This window comes from Aethalodelphis obliquidens, unplaced genomic scaffold (assembly GCF_003676395.1).
Source record: "Aethalodelphis obliquidens isolate GAN/ISIS:26980383/991018 unplaced genomic scaffold, ASM367639v1 scaffold38, whole genome shotgun sequence".
Taxonomy (NCBI): Eukaryota; Metazoa; Chordata; class Mammalia; order Artiodactyla; family Delphinidae; genus Aethalodelphis; species Aethalodelphis obliquidens.
The window spans coordinates 7,001,446-7,020,115 of record NW_020837982.1 but is presented as its reverse complement, the minus strand read 5'-3'; the positions used below and the strand labels follow the sequence as shown (position 1 = coordinate 7,020,115).

Here is an 18,670-nt window from a genome sequence, read left to right as displayed (position 1 = left end):
ATTAGGATTTTGAAAGCTCTTTAAGAGGGGAAGATAGGAAGTTGACAATGACCAGGAGACAAAATTTCCAAGTGTTTAGACACTGAATCCCTTTTCTTCCTTTTGCACATATTAAACAGAAACAGATTTCTAAAGAGCTGGCTTATTCAGCCTGCTTCACCCAAGTTAGGGAAGTTAAGTCTACATTTCCACCACTGAGCACAATACAAATGTTCTTTACTTCTGCGGAAACTGTTTGAAAATGCTGAGACAGCACAGCAGCCACTCCAACACCAGCTGTAGGTTCAATAAGCAATTTCATCCTCTCCCACACCAGCTGGGTTGCATACTGTTGGTATAGAAAGGAGTAAGAATTAGTGAAAAGGGGAAAGAGCCTACATGGTTGGCCTTTATAGTTAAAGGCCAGATGGGGATATAATATGCCTCGTCTGAATTTTCCTATTGCTATATGTTTGTGCTTGCCAATGAAGGGCAGGGCTTTTTTCATTCCAACTCTGCTTCTATGGTCTTAATACATCTAGGGCACCCACCTTCGTGTCATGAAATCACCTAGTTGAGTCCCTAGTGGGTGAGTTGCCACTTACAACAGGAGGGTTTTTTGTCTAAGAAGTTGCTCCATTCTTTTGTTATCTCCTTTCCTCTTGGGGCCTCACCTTAATTTCATCCTCTGTGACAGTGAAGACGTCATCCACGAGGTCCCTTATAATAGGCCAGGTGTTTAAGCCAATGCTGGATCTGACACCATCTGCTATGGTTTCTGGAGGATAGGGATTGGGGGTCAGTTCCCCTTTCAGTTTGGACTGGTAGCAGTCATTTGCATTCAAGGGTTCAGCAGCATATACCTTGACACTAGGTCTCAGAGCCTAGGAAGAGGAATATTAGATAGCTTACAACTAGCCACAGCATTTTGCCTGCATGCTTGCAGTAAAATGATTGGTACAGTTAACATATTTCTGCCCAAGAGGCTTTCTTTTAATCGATGTAATGGAAATAGGGCCTTTAAGCACTTGAAATTGTTTTCCACTCTGGCCTCGGTGGCCTAGATCACAGCTGGTTCTGCTGGTAACTTGGGAAAAGAGTAGCCACTGACTTGGATAGTAGGTTGGTGAGATGGAACTCAGAGGACTGTGAGGGTGCCACTCATTGTAATGGCTTTTGTGCTGTAAAGTTTTCATTAAGAAAAGGGTAGTGAGGGACTTCCCTGGCGGTCCAGTGGTTAAGACTCCGCGTTTCCACTTCAGGGGGCACAGGTTCAGTCACTGGGAACTAGGATTCCGCATGCCGCGCGGCCAAAAAAAAGAAAAAAGGGTAGTGGTGAAGAGAAGGGCCTTCTATCTCAAGTGCCAAGGGATGATGAGAAGGAATGGCAATTTGGGGGAATGTTGAGCAAGTATTCACAATGTACTATGATGTAAAATAAACTCTTCTATGCCTGAAGTAGGGAGTCCTTCAGAAGCTGTTTTCTTACCTTAACTGTAATTGCTATTCCAGCAACCATTCCTCCTCCTCCTACAGGTACCACCAGTGCATCTACCAAGGGAACCTTTAATGAAAAGAATATAAAGTATAAATAGGTCTATTAATAACCAGTTTTATATGTACATATAAAATAATTGGTTCTACGGCCAAACAGCATTACCAGTAAGTGGCTAAACAAGAACTAACTAAGCTTTTACCTGGTTTAGGACTTCCATGGCAATTGTCCCTTGCCCAGCTATCACTGCAGGCTCCTGGTTGGGATGTACCATGATGCCTTCTGTTTCTTCCACAATTCTTCTTGTAACATTTTCTCTGGACTGAAAGAGTACATTAATTTAGCTTACTTTATTTGTATTTAATAGAGTTCCCAACAAGTTAGATTCAGTCATTTAACACTTTATTTGCCATCTACTTTTTTCAGAATTTGTTTTGGCACTGGGTATATAACCGAACAAAACAGTCCCTGCACTCAGTGGAGTTATGTTCTAATATGGTGAGGAGGGGTGGGATATGAGTAAATATATGGTATGTCTAAATGCTTTAGAGAAAAATGAGTTTATTTTATATAGGGTGCTTGGGAAGGGCCACTGGTAAAGTGACATTTTAATAGATTTGAACAAGTCCTGTGTACCTCCAGAACATTCCAAGGAAAGAGTAACAGCAAGTACAAAGACTACAGAGAGGAGTGCTTGGCTTTCTGAGAAACTAAGTGTGGTTTGTGTGGAGTGTTTGGAGGAGAGTAATAGTGGGAGATGAAGTCAGAAAAACAGAAATGGGCCAGTTCATCTGGGCCATAGATGATTGCAAGAACTTTGGTTTCCACTGTGTATGAGATGGGGAACCACTGGAGGATTTTAGGCTGACAGACACATTCTGACTTACCAAATGGATAGCTCTGGTTGCTCTTTTGGAGACAAGACTCGTGGGGCAAGGGTGGAAGCAGAGGACCAATTAGGAGGCTACTGAATCTAGGTGAGGACTGACATTGGTTTGAATCAGGATGGTGAAGGTAGAGGCTGTTAGAAGTAGTTGGATTGGGCTTTTCTGGTGGCGCAGTGGTTAAGAATCCACCTGCCAATGCAGGGGACACGGGTTCGAGCCCTGGTCCGGGAAGATCCCACATGCTGCAGAGCAACTAAGCCAGTGCACCACAACTACTGAGCCTGCTCTCTGGAGCCTGTGAGCCACAACTACTGAAGCCCACGCGCCTAGAGCCCGCGTTCCGCAACAAGAGAAGCCACCGCAATGAGAAGCCCGCGCACCGCAACAAAGAGTAGCCCCCACTCACTGCAACTAGAGAGAGCCAGCGCGCAGCAACAAAGACCCGACTCAGCCAAAAATAAATTAATTTAAAAAAAAAAGTTGGATTATGGAAATATTTTGAAAGGACTAAGATTTGGATGTGGGGTATCAGAGTTATCAAAGATAACTCCATGTTTTGAGGATAATGAAGGATTAAAGTTGCCATTTACTGAGATGGGGAAGACTGGAAGTGGAACAGTATTAAGATGAGGAGTTTGGTTTTAGACAGTAAGGTTGAGAGGCCTATTAAGGCACCCAAGTGGGAATGTACAAGTCTGGTTAAGAGCAAAGTTCAGGGCTGGAGTTAGAGTGTAGGTGATATTTTAAACTATGAGACTAATGAGATCATCTGAGTGAGTGTAGGTAGAGAAAAGGTCGTGCGTGCCAACACTTAGAGAAACAACAAAGGAGACAGAAGCTGCAGCCAGTAAGGTAGGAAGAGAAGTTTCATTTTACTATGAAAGCTGTTAAGGTGGTACTGAACATTGCTCTCTTCCTTACCTCGTCGCTTTGTTCACTGTATACTATAGAGGCTCCATAGCCTTGTATCGCCAATTTTTTACAGTTGGGAGCTGTTTCGGGCACTACAATATAAGCAGGAATCCCTGGGAGGGAGAAGCATGTTTGGTTAGTACAAATCAGAATTTAGGATAGAAATTTATGTTCAGTTTGCTTGTAATCAGGGACTTGGAAATTTATTCCCTCAGCTATCACCAACCTCACTGAAAGTTAAGGCTGCTTTTCCAGTCCTCTGACGAGCCTACCCAGTACCCTGGGAAATTAATCAAGTACCTTGCAATTTGGCAGCATAGGAGAGAGCCTGGCCATGGTTTCCACTGCTGTGAGTAACAACAGCTTTGGGCTTCTCTTCTGAAGTGGCAGAAATCAAGCCTCTGATTGCATTAAGGGCACCACGAATCTGGAAAAGAGGAATGGTGAATTAATATATTTGATTAAAAATTCTTTTCAAAAAACCAAGGAGCTTTTTTACATTTTTCTCTTCCAATACTGCACATCCACTCCATGACTAAATCTTATCGAGTCTATCTCCTAAATACCTCATGTTCATCTTGGCCACTACCTTGGTGAGGCCTCATTTCTCAACTTGGTATCACCAAATCTCAGCTGATCCTGCCTCAAGGATTATTCTCATCTAATAGTTCCACTAGATTAGGAAAGTGAGCTTTTAAAAAACAAACGTTACCTTTTTCATTGATTGCCTATTTTTGTAAGAAAAGTACAAATCCCTTACAAGCTGCAGCCTTTCTAAACATATCTACGTCTACCGTTGTAGCCATCCTAAATTGCCTCTAGTTTCCATCCTACCAGGTTAGCTCACAACTCTGTACCTCTTGGCATGCTGATGCCTCTACCTGTAGTTCTTTTCCCCCACTCCCTGATATGGCTAAAAGTACTCATCCTATAAAACTTGGATCAAACAACACCTGGTTCAACCTCCTTGTTCTCCCAGGCAAAATTAGGTACTTCATTCGTTTCTATGGCCCTTGTAACTCTTTTAAGACATTTGTCATCAACCTATTTTGTCTTCCCCTGCAAGTATGGATATGGGGCAAGGCCTAGTGTACATATACCTAGTATAGTTGGTGAAAATAAGTGCTTGATGCGTGATGAATGAAAAATAAACCATGGCAGAAGCAAAGGGCAAAAGAGAATGGAGAAGTTTTTGTTTGTTTAAAATAAAAGTTCTCAGTTAATGGGTATGGAAAAAGGTAAATTCCTGAAATCCTAAAGCTACCGCTTAATGGGTACTAACAATACCTGTTAGGCACAGTGCAAAATGCAGCTTTTCAGATTTTTACCTGAATGGATCTTAAAGTTCAACTAACGGTCAGAGAATTCAGGTAACAAATCAGCACAGAAATCTATCTGTATGCATAGGAGAGGCACTGACGTATTTTGTAGAAAAAGGTCCTGTTATATGGGGGTTGAGCTAGGGTTAGATCGTTTATATTCATAATAAGGTATAAACAAATAGTAAGTTGACAAAGTGAATGCTTAAACTTGGCTATATACAGGGTGATCACACATGTCCAGGTTGATGACTGTGATCTCGGCTTAATCGTTAGAAGTTCCCCCTTTTCATTCTCAAACATGTCCTAGTCTGGATAGTAAATTATATGTGATCACCTTAATTATACGGAATTTTGAGATTGTGTAAAAGTGGCTCTTGTCAACGCCATGATGCTAAGTAACCAGGACTTGAGCAAAGGAAAATTTCCACAATTTCTTTAGCTGTAAAAAGATATTAATTGTACCTACCTCACTGGGTGGTCAAGAGAATCAAAGTGGCTTGAAAAGAAACATGATACACTATCAAAAGAGATTGTTACCTTAAAAGATCCAGTTTTCTGGAAGAGTTCACATTTGAAGAAAAGATTGCGCCCTGTTACTTGATTCAAAATGGAGCTTGTTAGCACTGGTGTGAGGTGGATAAAATCTCGAATGTTGATATGTGCTTTCTCAACATCAGCAAAGGAGATGCAGTACTGATCACACATGGTTCTGAAACCCAGGAATAAGAGGGGTCAAAGCAAGCCTAGACGATGTATTTAAAGTAGATTTTGCAAATGCATAACACAGACCCATGGAATGTACACCACCAAGAGTGAACCATAATGTAAACTATGGACTTTGGTGCTAATGGCATGTCAATGTAGGTTCAGCTGTAACAAATATACCACTCTGGTGGGGGATGCTGATAATGGGGGAGGCTATACATGTGTGGGGGCCGGGAGTATATGGCAAATTTCTGTTCCCATCAATTTTGCTGTGAACCTTAAACTAAAACAAACAAAAAACCCAAAAAACAACCAAACAAAAATCTTAAGAAAATAAAAAAAGAAAATGCATAACATAGGAAAATAGACTCAGGGTCTGTGGTGTTAATGTGGGGACTGTCTCCATTACTGGGGTCCAGAATCTCTGCATAAGGGAACTTCTCTTGAAGCTGAGTTTCTTGGTGTATAAGTTTGCTTTGTTGAAACCTCACAGGAGATAACTGGTGATGATTATTGAAGGCTTAAAGCTCAGTCCTTGCCCCTACCATCCATCTCTTGGCACTGCCACTGGTCTCTACATTTTCATGATTGTGAAGCTTGAATAAACTGGGTTCAAAATCTGCTACAAATTTTTATTTAAAAAAAATATTTCACAATTTACCAAGGGGAAAAATTGCCTACAATCCTACCATCTTAATAAATTATGTTCACTATGTTTCCTTCTGTTTTTTCAATATACATATATGACAGTTAAAATCAAAGCATAAATAACATTTTTACTCCTTTTCCATTTGGCTCATTCCTCAAAGTTTTCATAACTATAATTTTCAGTAACTGTATTATGCTTCCACTTTTTACTATTTTTACTGTAGTGTTTAAACATGAAGTTTCTCTTTCCTTATTAACAAAGGTAATGTATGTTCAATAGAAAAACAATTTAATCTGCTTTCCTCTCCAAAGACAATTGCTACCGAAGCTCTGTTGTCTCTCTTTCCAGACCCACATACATATGCAGACAAAACTTTTTTGACAGGTTTGTTAACTTGCTTTTTTCAGACAATATATCTATGAATCTTTGCTTATCAGTAGATATATTTATGTGACTTTTTATTTTTATTTTATTTGATGTGGAACATTTTTTAAAGTCTTTATTGAATTTGTTATAATATTGCTTCTGTTTTTTATGTTTTGTTTTTTTTGGCCACGAGGCATGTGGTATCTTAGCTCCCCGACCAGGGATTGAACCCGCATCCCCAGCATTGGAAGGCGAAGTCTTAACCATTGGACTGCCAGGGAAATCACTATGTGATTTCTAGTGAAATGACTTACTAGTACTTCTTTTTACAAAAATACCGTAGTTTTAGATAACTCTGTTGTTGAACATTTAGATTTCCTTTTTTTTTTTTTTTTGGCTATGATAAATAATGATGTAATGAACAGCCTTGTTGCAAGATCTCTGTTTATCTCTATACATGCTTTGAGTAGATTCCACCAGTGGTATTTTACATTAAAAGGCATACATACTTCTAAGGCTTTTGATACCACTGCCAAACTGATCTCCAGAAGAGTTATAGATCATATCAATTTATACTCCAACAGCACTTTCTAAGGAATGACTATTTTCCTTCACCCTTACTGTATCATTTTTATCTGTCAATTTAATGAAGTATGTCTAGTAGTTTACATTTCTTTAATTACTAGTGACTGAACTTTTTTTTTATTGAAGTAAGGTTGATTTACAATGTTGTGTTAATTTCTGCTGTACAGCAAAGCGATTCAGTTATACATATACATACCTTCTTTTTCATATTCTTTTCCATTATGGTTTATCACAGGATATTTAGCATAGTTCTCTGTGCTTTAGGACCTTGTTGTTTATCCATTCTTTTTGTTATATATATAAATTTATTTATGGCTGCGTTGGATCTTCGTTGCTGCACTCAGGCTTTCTCCAGTTGGCGGCGAGCAGGGGCTACCCTTCGTTGCGGTGCCTGAGCTTCTCATTGCTGTGGCTTCTCTTCTTTTTTTTTGGCGGTACGCAGGCCTCTCACTGTTGCGGCCTCTCCCGTTGCAGAGCACAGGCTCCGGACGCGCAGGCTCAGCGGCCATGGCTCACGGGCCTGGCCTAGCCACTCCGCGGCATGTGGGATCTTCCCAGACCAGGGCACGAACCCGTGTCCCCTGCATTGGCAGGTGGACTCTCAACCACTGAGCCACCAGGGAAGCCCCAAGATAAGGCATTTTTAAAATTAGATTTTTAAACTGCTTACTGATGATGTATATGAAAGCTAATAATTTTTGTATATTTATCATGTAATAGGATACTTTACCAGATTATCTTGTTAGATCTAATAGTTTTACAGTTTATTCTCTAAACAATCATGCTATCTGCAAATAAAGATAATTTGTCTTTACCTTAAAAATGTACCTCTAGTAACTTTTTCAATGACTTCATAGTTACTGGTTTATATGGATTTGCCATCTCCTCCTGAATTAATTTCAGTAATTTTTTTTGTAAAATCACTTAATTTAAAATTTATTAGTATAAAGCTGTACATATTAATATTTCTAAGTATTTTTCATATCCGTGGTATTCATTCATTCAACAAATTTGAGCACCTTCTGTGTCAGATACTGTTTGATCTGGGGATATAGTACTAGAGAAGTAGACTTGTTCCTCCTCTCAAAGATTACAATGTATTGGAGAGGTGTCTAACAAATAATTCAATTAAATATGTATTTACAAACATTGATATGTTAACTTAGGGAAGTGTATTATGATAGGATACTATAGTGGGAGGCCTTATTTAGATCAGTGAAGGAGGTCAATGAAGACCCTCTATGTAGAACTGAATTTTTATTATTTTGTGAATAATTAGTTTTTTTTTTCTTGAGAAGTAAAATTAAATTATGACCTAAAAGATGAATGGGCAGAGTAGTGGGGAAAGTGTTTCAGGTAGAGGGAATATTATATGAATGCTTTAAGGAGGGAAAGAGATTGGCATTTTCCAGGAATTAAAAGGTCAATGTATCTGAAAATGTGATCAATGGGAAATGTGATAAGAGATAAGGAGAGTGAAGTTGGCAGAGTCTAGATCATAAGAGACCATGACTCATGGAATTTTTTTTTGGCCACACCTCACAGCATGCAGAACTTCCCAGACCAGGGATTGAACCCACGCCGCCCCCGGCAGTGGAAGCATGGAATCTTAACCAATGGACCACCAGGGAAGTCCATGGATTTTTTTTTTAAGAGCAATAAAATGCCATTGGACTTGTTACCAGGGGAGGGGGCGGGGAGGGATAAATTGGGAGATTGGGACTGACATATACACACCACTATATATAAAATAGATAACTAATAAGGACCTACTGTATAGCAGAGAATGCTACTCAATACTCTGTAATGACCTATATGGGAAAGAATCTAAAAGAGAGTTCACTTTGCTGTACAGTGGAAACTAACACAACATTGTAAATCAACTATACTCCAATAAAAGTTTTTTTAAAAATGCCATTGGAGAATTCTGAGCAGGTGACATGTTAGAATCCATATTTACAGAAAATCACTTGCTACATTGCAATGAATGAAAAGGAAAGAGAGAAGAGTGGAATCAAGGTATCCAGTTATGAAGTATTACAGCTGTCCACACGAAAAACAACAGGGGGGCTTGGATGGTGAAAGTGGAGGTAGAAAAAAATAATCATTCAAGATACATTTTGGAAAAACAAACCCATCAAAAAATGGGCGAAGGACTTGACTAGACATTTCTCCAAAAAAGATATACAAAGGGCCAACAAGCACATGAAAAGATGCTCAACATCTCTAATCATTAGAGAAATGCAAATCAAAACCACAGTGAGATACCACCATATGCCTATTAGGATGGCTACTATTTAAAAAACCCCCAAACTAGGAAAATAACAGGTGTTGGCAGGATGTAGAAAAACTGGAGTCCTCGTGCACTGTTGGTAGAAATGTAAAATGGTGCAGTTGCTGTGGAAAACAGTGTGGTAGTTCCTCAAAAAATGAAACAGTATTACCATATGATCCAGCAATTCCACTTCTGGTTATATACCCAAAAGAATTCAATGAAGGTCTCAAAGACATATTTGTACACCTATGTTCATAGCAGCATTATTTGCAATAGCCAAAAGGTGGAAGCAACCCACGTATCCAGCGACAGATAAATGGATAAACAAAATGGGATATATACATACAATGAAATATTACTTAGCCTCAAAAAAGGAAATTCTGACATGTGCTATAACATGGATGAATCCTGGGGATATTACGCCAATTGAAATAAGCCAGTCACAAAAAGACGAATACCATATGGTTACACTTATGTGAGGTACCTAGAGTAGTCAAATCCATAGAAAGTAGAACGGTGACTGTAAGAGGCTGTGGGGAGGAGGGGGCAATGGGAAGCTGTTGTTCAATGGGTACAGTTTCAGTTTTGCAAGATGAAAAGAGTTCTGGAGATTGGTTGTACAACAATGTGAATGTACTTAACACTACTGAACTGTACACTTAAAAATGATCATGATGGTATATTTCATGTTACGTGTATTTACCACAATTAAAAAGCACACACGCACATACATTTTGGAGATTATAATTAGTTAGACCTCTTGGTTACGAGTGATAGAACCCCAATTTTAACTGGCTTAGGCACAAGAGGGAGGTGATGAGAATTTACTGGCTCATGGAATCCAAGGAAGAGTTGAACCATGGGAAGGGCAGGAACATGGCACATCAGAAACAACTGGAACTAGGGACTTTGAGATTTTCCAGGACTTTCTCATTGTTTCTCACCTCTGCTGCTTTCTGCATGTCGGCTTCATTCTTTTCACTGCAGACCAGCTGGTTCCGCATGGCAGGACACATGGCTGCTGACAGCTCCTGTGTTTTACATTTTACGGCTTCCAAACTGGAGAGGGATTTTCTTTTTTTCTTAGTTTCAGTTAAAAAAAATTCTGGGTAGGGACTCTGATTGGCCCATCTAGGCCCAGGACCAGTGGCCAAGGGTGTGAGGTCATTTAAGACAATACTATGCAATAGAAGTATTTACAGAAACATGAAACAATGATTTCTATAACACAATATCAAATATGTACATTTAAAACACATACATATATAAAACAATACTATATATTATTCAAAGATACATGTATATCCAAGGACATATATCAAACACATTAGAGTGGCTACTGAAGGAAGAGGGAAGGAACATGACTGGGAATTGGAATGAAGGAAAAAAAGATAAAATGAGAAAGGCCTTGTCGATGATAATGTGAACTGAACAGCAGGACTGCCTCAAATCTCTGCACCTGAGGGAAAAATAGGAGCAAATGAAGGGAGTAAAAGAGGAAAGAAAGGAAAAAAGGAAATAGACAGAAAAAGGAAAAGAGAAAGTACTTCTGAGTGAGAGTAAGGGACAGTTTTCAAGAGAAAAGGAAGGTGAAAATGTTGAGGTGATGAACTCCATATGTCACCACTACAGATATAGAAGAGACATATCCTGATATTGGATTGAATGTGGGGACTGAGAGAGACGGAGGTGTCAAGGATAACTCTTGGGTTTTGACTTCGATGGTGTTATAATTTACTGAGATATAAGGCTGGCAAAGAAACAAATATTTTAGGGGAAAATCAGAGATTTGATGAGCTAAGTTTGCATTACCTATGAAGCATTTGGTAGGATATCTTGAATTCTCAAAATTTTTTGCCAGAAATGTGTCTATTTTAATGTCTATTTCTGAAGAATGAGTGCTTCAATTTATCAAGTGCTGTTCTTTTTCCTTTATTATTTCTGATTTTATCTTTATTTCTTCCTTCTATTTTTATTTTCTTTTTCTACCCTTATTGAATACGTAGCTTATTAATTTTCATTCTTTTTACTTATTTATTTATTTATTTGTGCGCGCTGTGCAGCTTGTGGGATCTTAGTTCCCCAACCAGGGATCGAACCCGGGCCCTTGGCAGTGAGAGCTTGCAGTCCTAACCACTGGACTGCCAGGGAATTCCCAAGATAACCATTTTAAAAAGTTCGGTATGTATTCTTCCACATCTTTTTTGATGTATTTATATAGAAATTTACATATGCAATAAATGGTTTTGCTGCACTCAGACAGAACCATACTCTATATCTTGTTCTGCAATTGGCTTAAAAAATTAACAATGTATCTTGACTATATCAGCATATATTTTAATTCTTTAAACTCAGCTTTCATTGTGATACAGGTCTAAATATGGTTGTCTTTTCACTTATTTCTACCTGGCATTTCATGAACCTTTTAAATCTGAGGGTTGAATTTAAGTCTTAAATCCAAATTTTCCATCAACTGAGTAAATTTTCTTCTATTATATATTTGATTATTGCTCCTCCTCAGTCAGTTCTGTTATCACCGTCTGGACTCATATTTGATTATTAGTTTTCTGGATCCATTCTCCATATCTCGTACCTTTACCTCTCAATAGTTTCTATTATATTTTCCCTCTGAGTTCTCATAAAATTTTTTGAGCTGGTTTAACTTTTGGCATATCTCATCTGCAGCTCACTGATACTGCTGTATTAATTTGGCAATGGTGTTTTTCCTAAGAAAGTTTTCTTCAGATTATTTTTCCATTAAAAAAAAAACTGTTGCAATGTCCTCATCAATTTCACTATGAAAACAAATTAGTTTCAAACATTTTTTTCTTATTTCTTTCATATCTGTTTTAAAGATTGCCATTTGCTCTGACCACTCCAATCACTCCCCTTCTTTTGCTATCTACTGACTTTCTCCATCTGTTGAGAACTTCGTGGAGGCGAAGCGTCTGCCACCTAATAGGAATTGAATGAGTTGTCAGAGATTGTTTAAATCTTTTAAGCCCAGTCTAAGGAATAATCGGTAACTTTGATGGTGTAGAGGTCCAATAGGTTGTGTGGGACTGGGAAGGAGCTCAAGAGGTGGAGGGAAGCAACCTTGCAAGAGGAGGGAGTTCCATCACAGTTCTGAACACGGGGCTCATGAACAAACAGATAAAGTACCAGTCTTCAGATCCAGTTACATTTTAAAAATGAAAAAAAAAAAAAAAAATCAACCTGAGATCCAGGAAAGTCAAGTAATTTTCCCCAGAATCCACAGTGATACAGAAATTCCCAAATCGACTCATAACACCTCCTGACTTATTTCCACACAAACCCTTCCCTCAGCAAGAGCCATCTATACTGTATTTAAAAAAAAAAAGCCACGAAGTTTGGGATGTAGATTGCCATAAAGGAAAAGACTTTTGAGTCTCTGGTAATTATCGATTGTGTCACCCTGGGCAATTTGCTACGATTCTCTGGGATTCAGTTTCCTCATTTAAAAAAAAAAAGAAAGAAAGAAAGAAAAAAAAGGGGCATAATACTAACTATCCTACAAGATCTTGAAGGTCGCAAAGTAAAAGCCTGGGGCAGTAGTCCGGGCCTGTGGCGGGAGACCCTGGCCTAAGATGACTGGAAAGGGCCGGACGGTGGAGGCCCCCGTCAACCCGAGCCCCAGGCTGGTACCGGTGTCCTCGAAGGCCACCACGGCAGCAAGAGCAGCCACCGCAGCAAACGCCCACCTTGCCTGGCCTGGCTCGGCCGGGCCAGACCTCACCTCACCTCCCAGGCGCCGCGCCTCCAACTCCAGCCTCAGCGCACCTTCCCGGCCACACCTCTGCGCACGCGCGGTGCCCGCCTGCCCCACCCAGTCTCGCGGCCCGCCTCTTCCCGACTGAACGTGCGTTCGGCGCTTTTCCTCCCAGTGCGGCCACCGTCGTTTGGGGAGGGGGGGCAGGAGGGGGCGGGGAAAAGGGTGGGAGGTGGGTGAGCGCGCGCGCCGCCCGTCCGTCGTGGTTTCCTGGCTGCGCGCGGCGCTGGTGGAGTAGCTGCAGCTGCAGCAGCAGCCGCGAAGATGGCGGAGGGGTTGGAGCGTGTCCGGATCTCCGCGTCGGAGCTGCGAGGGATCCTGGCCACTCTGGCTCCGCAGGCCGGGAGCAGAGGTGAGTCGCGCCGCCCAGCTCCTGGGCTGGGCCTGCCCGCCCCGCCTCCCTCTCCTCCTCTGCCTCCTCCCCGCTTAGTTCGCGGTGCTCCAGAGCCCCCGCCCCTTCCCCCAACAGTGGGGGCGGGGGCCGAGGGCGGTCCCTCCCCGCTCTACCAGCCAGAGAGCCGGTGTGGGGTCGGGATCTGCCGGCTACGGTCCCTCCGGGAGAGCGCAACCCGGGTTCCTTCCTCCGCCCCCTTTCTCACGGCGAAGGTGACTGCTCCCCATTGCCCCAGCCCTCTCACAGGGTTCCCAGCCGTCAGGGGACGCGGAAAGGAGTGGGCTCCGGGGTCTGGTGGAGGGCCCCGGGGTGTATGGTTCCCCGAGGAGTCATTCGCAGGCCTGCCCCGTCGTTTCTTTAGCGTTGGAAGGAGCTGGGAACATCGAGGAGGAAGGTTCAACAGCTTGGGACTTCGTTGCTGAACTTTTTCCCCCCAAGGCAGGCTTCTGAAGGCTGCGCCACCGGAGGGATCCAGGACCTCAGAGAGCTGACTCTACTCTGGTTTGGCTTTGGCATGTGTGGGAGCAGTTTTTATCAGGGAGAATGTTCAACTTGCAAGTTAAAGTGTCCAGCCACACCAGGAAAGCACCAAGGAAGATTCTAGTGTCTCACCTCTCTTTGGTTAGGCAGTGGAGTCGTGTAGAATGGTAGTTATAGTCCTGCAGGCTTGTGGCAGAAGTCTGAAATTGGTTTTCATGGGTCATGTGCACTGGATTATTCAGGTTGTTTGCTCCCTCCTCTCTGGAAAGTGGTAGTGGTTCTTCCCACCCCACCCCCCAGCTTGCACAGGCTGCTGAGGGTGAGCTGTTCTGGAGTTAACTGCTTTCCCTTTGTTCGTAGTGGATGAAGCAGTCTTTTAGACTTCAGAAAATACTGAAGCAGTATCTTAAACTTAAGAGTTTTGTGGGTTGTTTATTTTTTGGCGGTACGCGGGCCTCTCACTGCTGTGGCCTCTCCCGTCGCGGAGCACAGGCTCCGGCACGCAGGCTCAGCGGCCACGGCTCACGGGCCCAGCCGCTCCACGGCATGTGGGATCCTCCCGGACCGGGGCACGAACCCGTGTCCCCTGCATCGGCAGGTGGACTCTCAACCACTGCGCCACCAGGGAAGCCCTGTGGGGTTTTGTATTTTTTCCAATTTCCTTACACCCATGGGTGTAAATGCTGGAGCGTGTGATCCCTGTTATGAGCTTGTTTACATTTGTGTTTATAGAACAGTAGTAGGATTTTCTATAACATTCCATTTTGAGTGTACTCTGTAATCTCACTAATTCCTGTTTCTTCCCTACTGAACAGTTCAGTGGCTATTTACAGTAGACTCTCCCCTTAACAGATAAACGTAACAGGTAAAAAAATTGATGCTTGCTTATCTGTCATTCTGTAAGTTCCTGGAGCCTGGAGAGTGGTTTCTAAAGTCCTGTTCTCTTATTCTTGAGTGCCCCAGTCGTTGGTATTTTGAGAGCGTGTCACAATACTTCCATCATCCTCCAGGGAAAGCGCCTTTATGGAACTTTTTTCTTCTCATATAACATCATCATAGTAGCAGTTAGTCTCAGTATTCTAATGATGACAGTATGAGCAGTATTTCCTTGGAAGGACCCTGCTGGCTGCTGTTAGAGAGTTGGTGAGCATGAGTGGAGTTGAAGAATGTGAAAGGAACTGCTTCCTGTTTGCTTCAACAGGAGGTATGTGATTGGGTGGTTGAAATCCTAAAGAAGAGGATTGTCCTGGCCAAGTTCAGTGACTGGAGTTGCAAATTTTTTCTCCAGAGATGTCCAGAACTGTGGATTGTTATGCATACTCCTCTTCTTCTCTGCCCCCCGCCCACTGCCCCCGACCCCTTAGTATGTTAAAAGGACTCAGCCACACTGGAAAAATGTTAGAGGCAGAAGAAGAGACCAGGATGGAGCTGAGAGCTCTATAGCAGAGAATAGTCCAATGCAGAACTGGTTAGAGATCTTTTATTCTATCAATGATTAGGTAGTTTGGGGTATTGTGGATCCGAATATGATTTGGGTAACAAGAGAATGTAGGTTTTATTCCTTGTTTCCCCAACTCAGGTGTAGGTAGCTCCAACACAGTTAAGTTCTTAGTTTTGCCAGTTGCTGAACAAATATTGTAAACCTAGTAGAATTTCTGTTTCTGCAGAAATTTCCTTCCTTGTCCACCAGTATTAACATATCAATGTGTAATTCTTGCTTGACTTTTTTTTTTTTAATGTTTGTTTATTTGTTGGCTGCATCGGGTCTCAGTTGTGGCATGTGGGGTCTCGTTGCAGCATGTGGGCTCTTTGTTGCAGTGCGGCGCGGGCTTCTCTCTAGTTGTGGTACGCAGGCTCATTAGTTGTGGCGCGCGGGCCTAGTTGCCCCGTGGCACGTGGAATCTTAGTTCCCTGACCAGGGATCGAACCCATGTCCCCTGCACTGGCAGGTGGATACCTAACCACAGGACCACCAGGGAAGTCCCTCTTGCTTGACTTTTAATGACAATTCCTTTTCCTTTCCTTCCCCTTTATTCTTCTACCTCTTCCTCCCCAACACTCTCTCCAACATCACAGAAAACATGAAGGAGCCCAGGCAGCGCAAAGATAACAGGCGCCCAGATCTTGAAATCTATAAGCCTGGTCTTTCCCGACTAAGGAACAGACCTAAAATCAAGGAACCCTCTGGAGGTCACGAATTTAAGGATGAAATTGTTAATGACAGAGATTCTTCTGCTGTTGGAAGTGGTACACAGCTCATTAAAGATGTCTGCAAAGACAGCCCACAGCAAAATGGTCCTGCAGACCCAGAAAATACTCGGGCACAGGAGTCTTTTCCTAGGACTGTTGGACAAGAGGATCGAAGTCTAAGAATTATCAAGAGAACAAAGAAACCTGACATGCAGATCTATCAGCCTGGAAGGCGTTTGCAGACTGTTACCAAAGAATCGACCAGCAGGGTGGATGAGGAAGAAATCGTCAACCAGGTAGAACAACTGAGAGTAGAGGAAGATGCATGTAGGGGAAATGTGAAAGAGGAGGTTGTGAACAAGCCAGACAAAGAGGAGGCAGAAAAGAGCCTAAGTGGTGACACAATAAGGGCTGCGAAGGGGGAAAAAGGAAAGAGGGTTGAAAAAGGGGAGGGCGTGAAGAAGGTGAATGATGACCCAGCTCAGGGGAAGCCAGGTTCTGTGAAGCGCTACTCCCGCTCAGACAAACGAAGGAACCGCTACCGCACTTGCAGTACCAGCTCAGCGGGTAGCAACAACAGCGCCGAGGGGACTGGCCTGACTGATAATGGAAGTCGCCGCCGCCGCCAAGATCGGACCAAGGAGAGGCCACGACTGAAGAAACAAGTATCTATGTCCTCAACTGACTCCTTGGATGAGGACAGAATTGATGAGTCTGATGGGCCACAGAGGAGCTCAGAAAGGAAGAAACATTTAGAAAGAAGCTGGTCTGGCTGTGGGGAGGGAGAGCAGAAAAGCAATGGTAAAGAAAATCGAGGCACTCTTCACGTTACTTTCGATGCAGAAACCATGAACAAAGATTCCCCCATGGTGAGGTCAGCCAGGGAGGATTCGGATAGGTTAAAGTCAGACAAAGGCTCGAGCAGTGTGGGCAAAGGCTCTGAGAAGCAGGAGTCCAAAAACCTGAGACGAGAACTTCGGGGTCGTGGCCGTGGCATTCTGATTCTGCCTGCCCATACCACCCTGTCTGTCAGTTCAGCCGGTTCTCCAGAGTCTACGCCTTCGGGACCTCGGCTTTTATTTGGATCTGGTAGTAAGGGATCTCGGAGTTGGGGCCGAGGAGGCACCACTCGACGATTGTGGGACCCAAACAATCCTGATCAGAAACCTGCTCTGAAGAGCCAGACACCGCAGCTACATTTCTTGGACACTGATGATGAAGTCAGCCCTACCTCTTGGGGTGACTCACGCCAGGCCCAAGCATCTTACTATAAGTTTCAAAACTCAGACAACCCTTATTATTACCCCCGGACACCAGGCCCCGCCTCCCAGTATCCTTACACAGGCTATAGCCCTCTGCAGTACCCGGTGGGCCCTACAAATGGTGTGTACCCAGCGCCTTACTACCCAGGCTACCCAACCCCATCAGGACAGTATGTCTGTAGCCCCCTCCCTGCCAGCACCATGAGTCCTGAGGAGATGGAGCAACACATGAGGAACATGCAGCAACAGGAACTACATCGGCTTCTCCGGGTGGCTGACAACCAAGAACTGCAGCTCAGCAACCTGCTCTCCAGGGACCGCATCAGTCCCGAGGGCCTGGAGAAGATGGCTCAGCTCAGGTATGGTGGGTTCCGTCCTGGCTGGAGGGGAATGGGGATAAGCTGGAGGTGTGCAGGCCCCCATGGCTGAGGAAGGTAGAAACCTTTTAGGTAAGCTGCCAGGTGTTATCTCCCTTTCACATTGATTTTTGTAAGGGAAGGGGAGTTGGAAAAAACAGAACAGAAAATTTTGTTTCTAGTCCTAGAAATGATTATGTTTCCCACTTTTTCTTTTAAGAAGAAAAAAATCTTTTAAGAGAACATGGAATCTGGATATGGAAAAGGAAAGACTTTCTAAAGTGCCAAGAAATGAACAACATGTAACTTGTGGTGAAGATTTTACTTTGGCTGTTAAATTTAGGTGGAGGCATATGGGGAAGAACTACTTTCCTAGACATAACTGTCTTTAGAATGACATTCTGCTGTGCAGAATGGAAACTAGAGTGAGTACTATACCTGGTGGCATTTTGGATTTCCTGCCAAGGAAGGTGTTTGATTTGTAGGAACCTCAGATCTTGGGTCTAGCCTTTCCTGTGGTGTATTTGGAGCTAGAAGCTGCATGTATTTTATTCCAGAGCTGAACTGCTGCAGCTGTATGAGCGCTGTATTCTATTAGATATCGAGTTCTCTGATAATCAGAATGTGGATCAGATCCTGTGGAAGAATGCTTTCTATCAGGTGATTGAGAAGTTCAGGCAGCTTCTCAAGGATCCGAATGTTGAGAACCCAGAACAGATTCGGAACAGACTTTTGGAGCTCTTGGATGAGGTAAACCATCATCTTTATGTCCTCAGAATAAAGACTTCAACATCCTTTAGTTGTGATGGGTTTTTACCACCCAAAATACTATGTTTTATAACAACATTGACAACAAACTGTATGCTCTTTTCTTGGGTTTAGGCCTACCCTATGTCTGTTACTTCCTTGACACCATAACTTACTGACAATTGGAGTTAGTTTTGAGTTTGGAAGCTTTCTGAATGTCTTAGCTGGAGTGTGTGTGTGTGTGTGTGTGTGTGTGTGTGTGTGTGTGTGTGTGTG

At 42.8% G+C, this 18,670-nt stretch overlaps 2 protein-coding genes across 4 annotated transcripts in view; one reads left to right on the top strand and one right to left on the bottom strand.

Moving 5' to 3' along the window:
- Window position 1: 1 nt before the first annotated feature.
- On the bottom strand, window positions 2-12,956 carry SRR (serine racemase). Of its 3 annotated transcripts, none has more exons than XM_027130642.1 (9): window positions 12,938-12,956; window positions 10,120-10,206; window positions 5,133-5,304; window positions 3,574-3,700; window positions 3,283-3,386; window positions 1,677-1,796; window positions 1,469-1,543; window positions 654-863; window positions 2-328 (listed from the first exon to the last, which is right to left on the bottom strand). In XM_027130642.1, the coding sequence occupies exons 2-9, from the start codon at window positions 10,146-10,148 to the stop codon at window positions 143-145; spliced, it is 1,023 nt and encodes a 340-aa protein (XP_026986443.1). In that variant the 5' UTR covers window positions 10,149-10,206; window positions 12,938-12,956; the 3' UTR covers window positions 2-142. The 3 variants fall into 3 exon arrangements, with proteins under 3 accessions (XP_026986443.1, XP_026986444.1, XP_026986445.1); XM_027130643.1 differs by lacking the exon at window positions 12,938-12,956 and adding an exon at window positions 12,898-12,915; XM_027130644.1 differs by lacking the exons at window positions 2-328; window positions 12,938-12,956 and having other exon boundaries at window positions 654-757; window positions 10,120-11,196.
- Window positions 12,957-13,142: 186 nt separating this feature from the next.
- Window positions 13,143-18,670, top strand: part of SMG6 (SMG6 nonsense mediated mRNA decay factor) — a 234,938-nt gene continuing 229,410 nt past the window's right edge. Inside the window, exons 1-3 of the mRNA XM_027130542.1 lie at window positions 13,143-13,317; window positions 15,916-17,650; window positions 18,205-18,397. Of these exons, the coding sequence (XP_026986343.1) occupies window positions 13,230-13,317; window positions 15,916-17,650; window positions 18,205-18,397 (2,016 nt within the window). The 5' untranslated portion in view covers window positions 13,143-13,229. The remainder of the gene's footprint in view (window positions 13,318-15,915; window positions 17,651-18,204; window positions 18,398-18,670) is intronic.

Excerpts from the sequence above, each read along its gene's own strand:
- SRR (XM_027130642.1), bottom strand. The coding sequence starts at position 10,148 with ATGAAGCCGACATGCAGAAAGCAGCAGAG. Across the intron at positions 3,387-3,573 it reads CTATGCTGCCAAATTGCAAG|GGATTCCTGCTTATATTGTA; the intron begins GTACTTGATTAA and ends TCTCCCTCCCAG. Across the intron at positions 1,544-1,676 it reads CCATGGAAGTCCTAAACCAG|GTTCCCTTGGTAGATGCACT; the intron begins GTAAAAGCTTAG and ends TTTTCATTAAAG.